Raw genomic sequence first — 2,007 nt, forward strand, 5'->3', positions numbered from 1 at the left:
AGCAACAAACAAGATAAGGGCCTTTGGCAATTTTATCGTCGGTTCGCTTTTATTGTGGCATTTTTGGGGATCATGGTCTTTCCAAATGCGGAAGGGATAGTGGATACTCGTATGGTTAGAATTTCACAAATCCTCACTACCAAGGAAGATCATACACTTGTCCCATTAGTGCTAGCAGATATTTATTGAGCATTGACATTATGCAAAGCTGAGGCTCAATTCTTTGAAGGTTGCAATATCTTTCTACAAATGTGGTTGATCGAGCATCTTCGCCATCACCCCAAGTTCATGAGTTATGGTTCGAGCTCAGATAACTTCATTACAAGTTATGAGGAAAGGGTAAAAGACTACAACGTGCCAGAAGGGTTTGAAGCCTGGATCTCCCACTTGAAAGCTCTCAAAGAAAGTCAGGTTGAGTGGACTATTGGATGGATCCCGATGATAGAAGCCATATACATGACGGCTACCAAGGGTTACCTGAGGTTGATGGGTGTAAGGAGTGTCCAACCATATGCGCCGCAGAGGGTCTTAAGGAAGTTAGGAAGATATCAAATGGTGCCCGAAGATGAAGACCTAATCACCCAGGTTATTGAGCTACATCCAAAAGTTGCATTACCCGAGGCTTTAGTTCAACAGGATTGGAATGGCTGCCGGTATGTAAAAAATGGCACCCAGGTACAAGATGTTGCAAAGGGGGAAGTGGATCCAAATTATACTGCATGGTTTTAGAAAAGGTCTTGCGTAAAAAAACAAGCCCGAGCCCGAGAGGCCTGCCAAGAGACCTTATGTTCAAGCTTTTGACGACAAAATCCAAGAAAGGTTGGACTGGGGTGAAAAGGAGAAAAAATATCAAGCTGAGATTCACGCCTTGAAAGAGAAGCTGAGAAATATGGAATTCAACAATGATCTCCAAACACAAGAAGCCGAAGGTGAAAGAAGAAAGTTGCCCCAAGAGAATGAAGCTATCCGAGCCCAAGTTCGAAAAATGAGAATAGCAGATGAGAACCCGGGTAGGAGCAGAAAAGACGAAAAACTCATCTACAGCCTTACACAAAAAGTACGCAATTTTGAGGATGATTTGCAAAAGACTGAAGCGGATCTAGCAAATGCCCGAGCTAAGATAGCTAAAAATGCGGAGGGACGGGCCAGCTTCGTTTGGCAACTGAAGGAGAAGTATGACAAGGGAATGGTGAGTATAAAAAAAGGTTAATGTCCTTGAAAATGAAATGGCCAAGCAGGCAAGAGACTTAAAAACAGAAAAGGAACACTACTATGCCCTGATGTCACAGCTAGAGGAAGACCTGCAACAGCTTCAAGAGCAAAATCACATAGCTGAACAAGTTTTGGATGCCAGATCTCAGCAGATCGGATGATTGTTATAGGAGAAGGGTATTATCAAGGAAAAGGTTGGGAGGATTGCGGACTACATTGTGATGAAATGCAACGAGTGTGAAGACATGACCAGGTCCATGTTCTTCGCTTTAGTTATGATTTTGTCCGACAAATCATGTATGACTTGTTTCGCCTCCAAGAAGACATGGCGCAGAGGCCCGCAACAAGGCCAACTAGAGCAGCAGTTGAATTACTTATGTATTCATGACTTTGTTTGTTCGAGTCTGTTTTTGTTAGTTTATTTTCGAGTCTGTATTGTCAGTTTGTTAAGTTAAGTTCGAGTCTGTATTTTCAGTTTTCTTTTGAAGTTGTCAGTCCACTCATCGAGTCTGTTAGTCTTTATATTTAAATCTATAGGGGAAGTTGTCGTAATCAGGATATTTTATTTTATTTTATGAAATTTAAAAACCCTAAAAAATGTTTTTTTATTATTTTATTATTTATTTCGCACATGTTCCCAGAACTATGCTTGGTCTGATTTATGTGGCGTCATGGTACGTAGGCAATCCCATAGGATTCGATCATAACCGTGAAATGAAAAGAAGGAAAAAAAGAAAAATTGTGGGAAGGAAACAATGGCAAAACAAGAGAGGGGAAAATGAGAGAATAAAAGGA

General features: G+C 41.0%; 1 protein-coding gene across 1 annotated transcript; it reads left to right on the forward strand.

The window, feature by feature from the left end:
• The first annotated feature begins 889 nt into the window (after positions 1–889).
• LOC138868308 (uncharacterized) lies at positions 890–1,373 on the forward strand. Its single transcript, XM_070145853.1, has 2 exons — positions 890–1,189; positions 1,239–1,373. The coding sequence occupies exons 1-2, from the start codon at positions 890–892 to the stop codon at positions 1,371–1,373; spliced, it is 435 nt and encodes a 144-aa protein (XP_070001954.1).
• The last annotated feature ends 634 nt before the right edge of the window (positions 1,374–2,007 follow it).

The sequence above is a fragment of the Nicotiana sylvestris genome, chromosome 5, assembly GCF_000393655.2.
Source record: "Nicotiana sylvestris chromosome 5, ASM39365v2, whole genome shotgun sequence".
NCBI classification, from domain to species: Eukaryota; Viridiplantae; Streptophyta; class Magnoliopsida; order Solanales; family Solanaceae; genus Nicotiana; species Nicotiana sylvestris.

Bases quoted from the DNA above. Each gene is read 5' to 3' on its own strand.
- LOC138868308 (XM_070145853.1), top strand. From the start codon at position 890: ATGGAATTCAACAATGATCTCCAAACACAAGAAGCCGAAGGTGAAAGA. The intron at 1,190-1,238 runs GTGAGTATAAAA...ATGGCCAAGCAG, and splicing joins AGAAGTATGACAAGGGAATG to GCAAGAGACTTAAAAACAGA.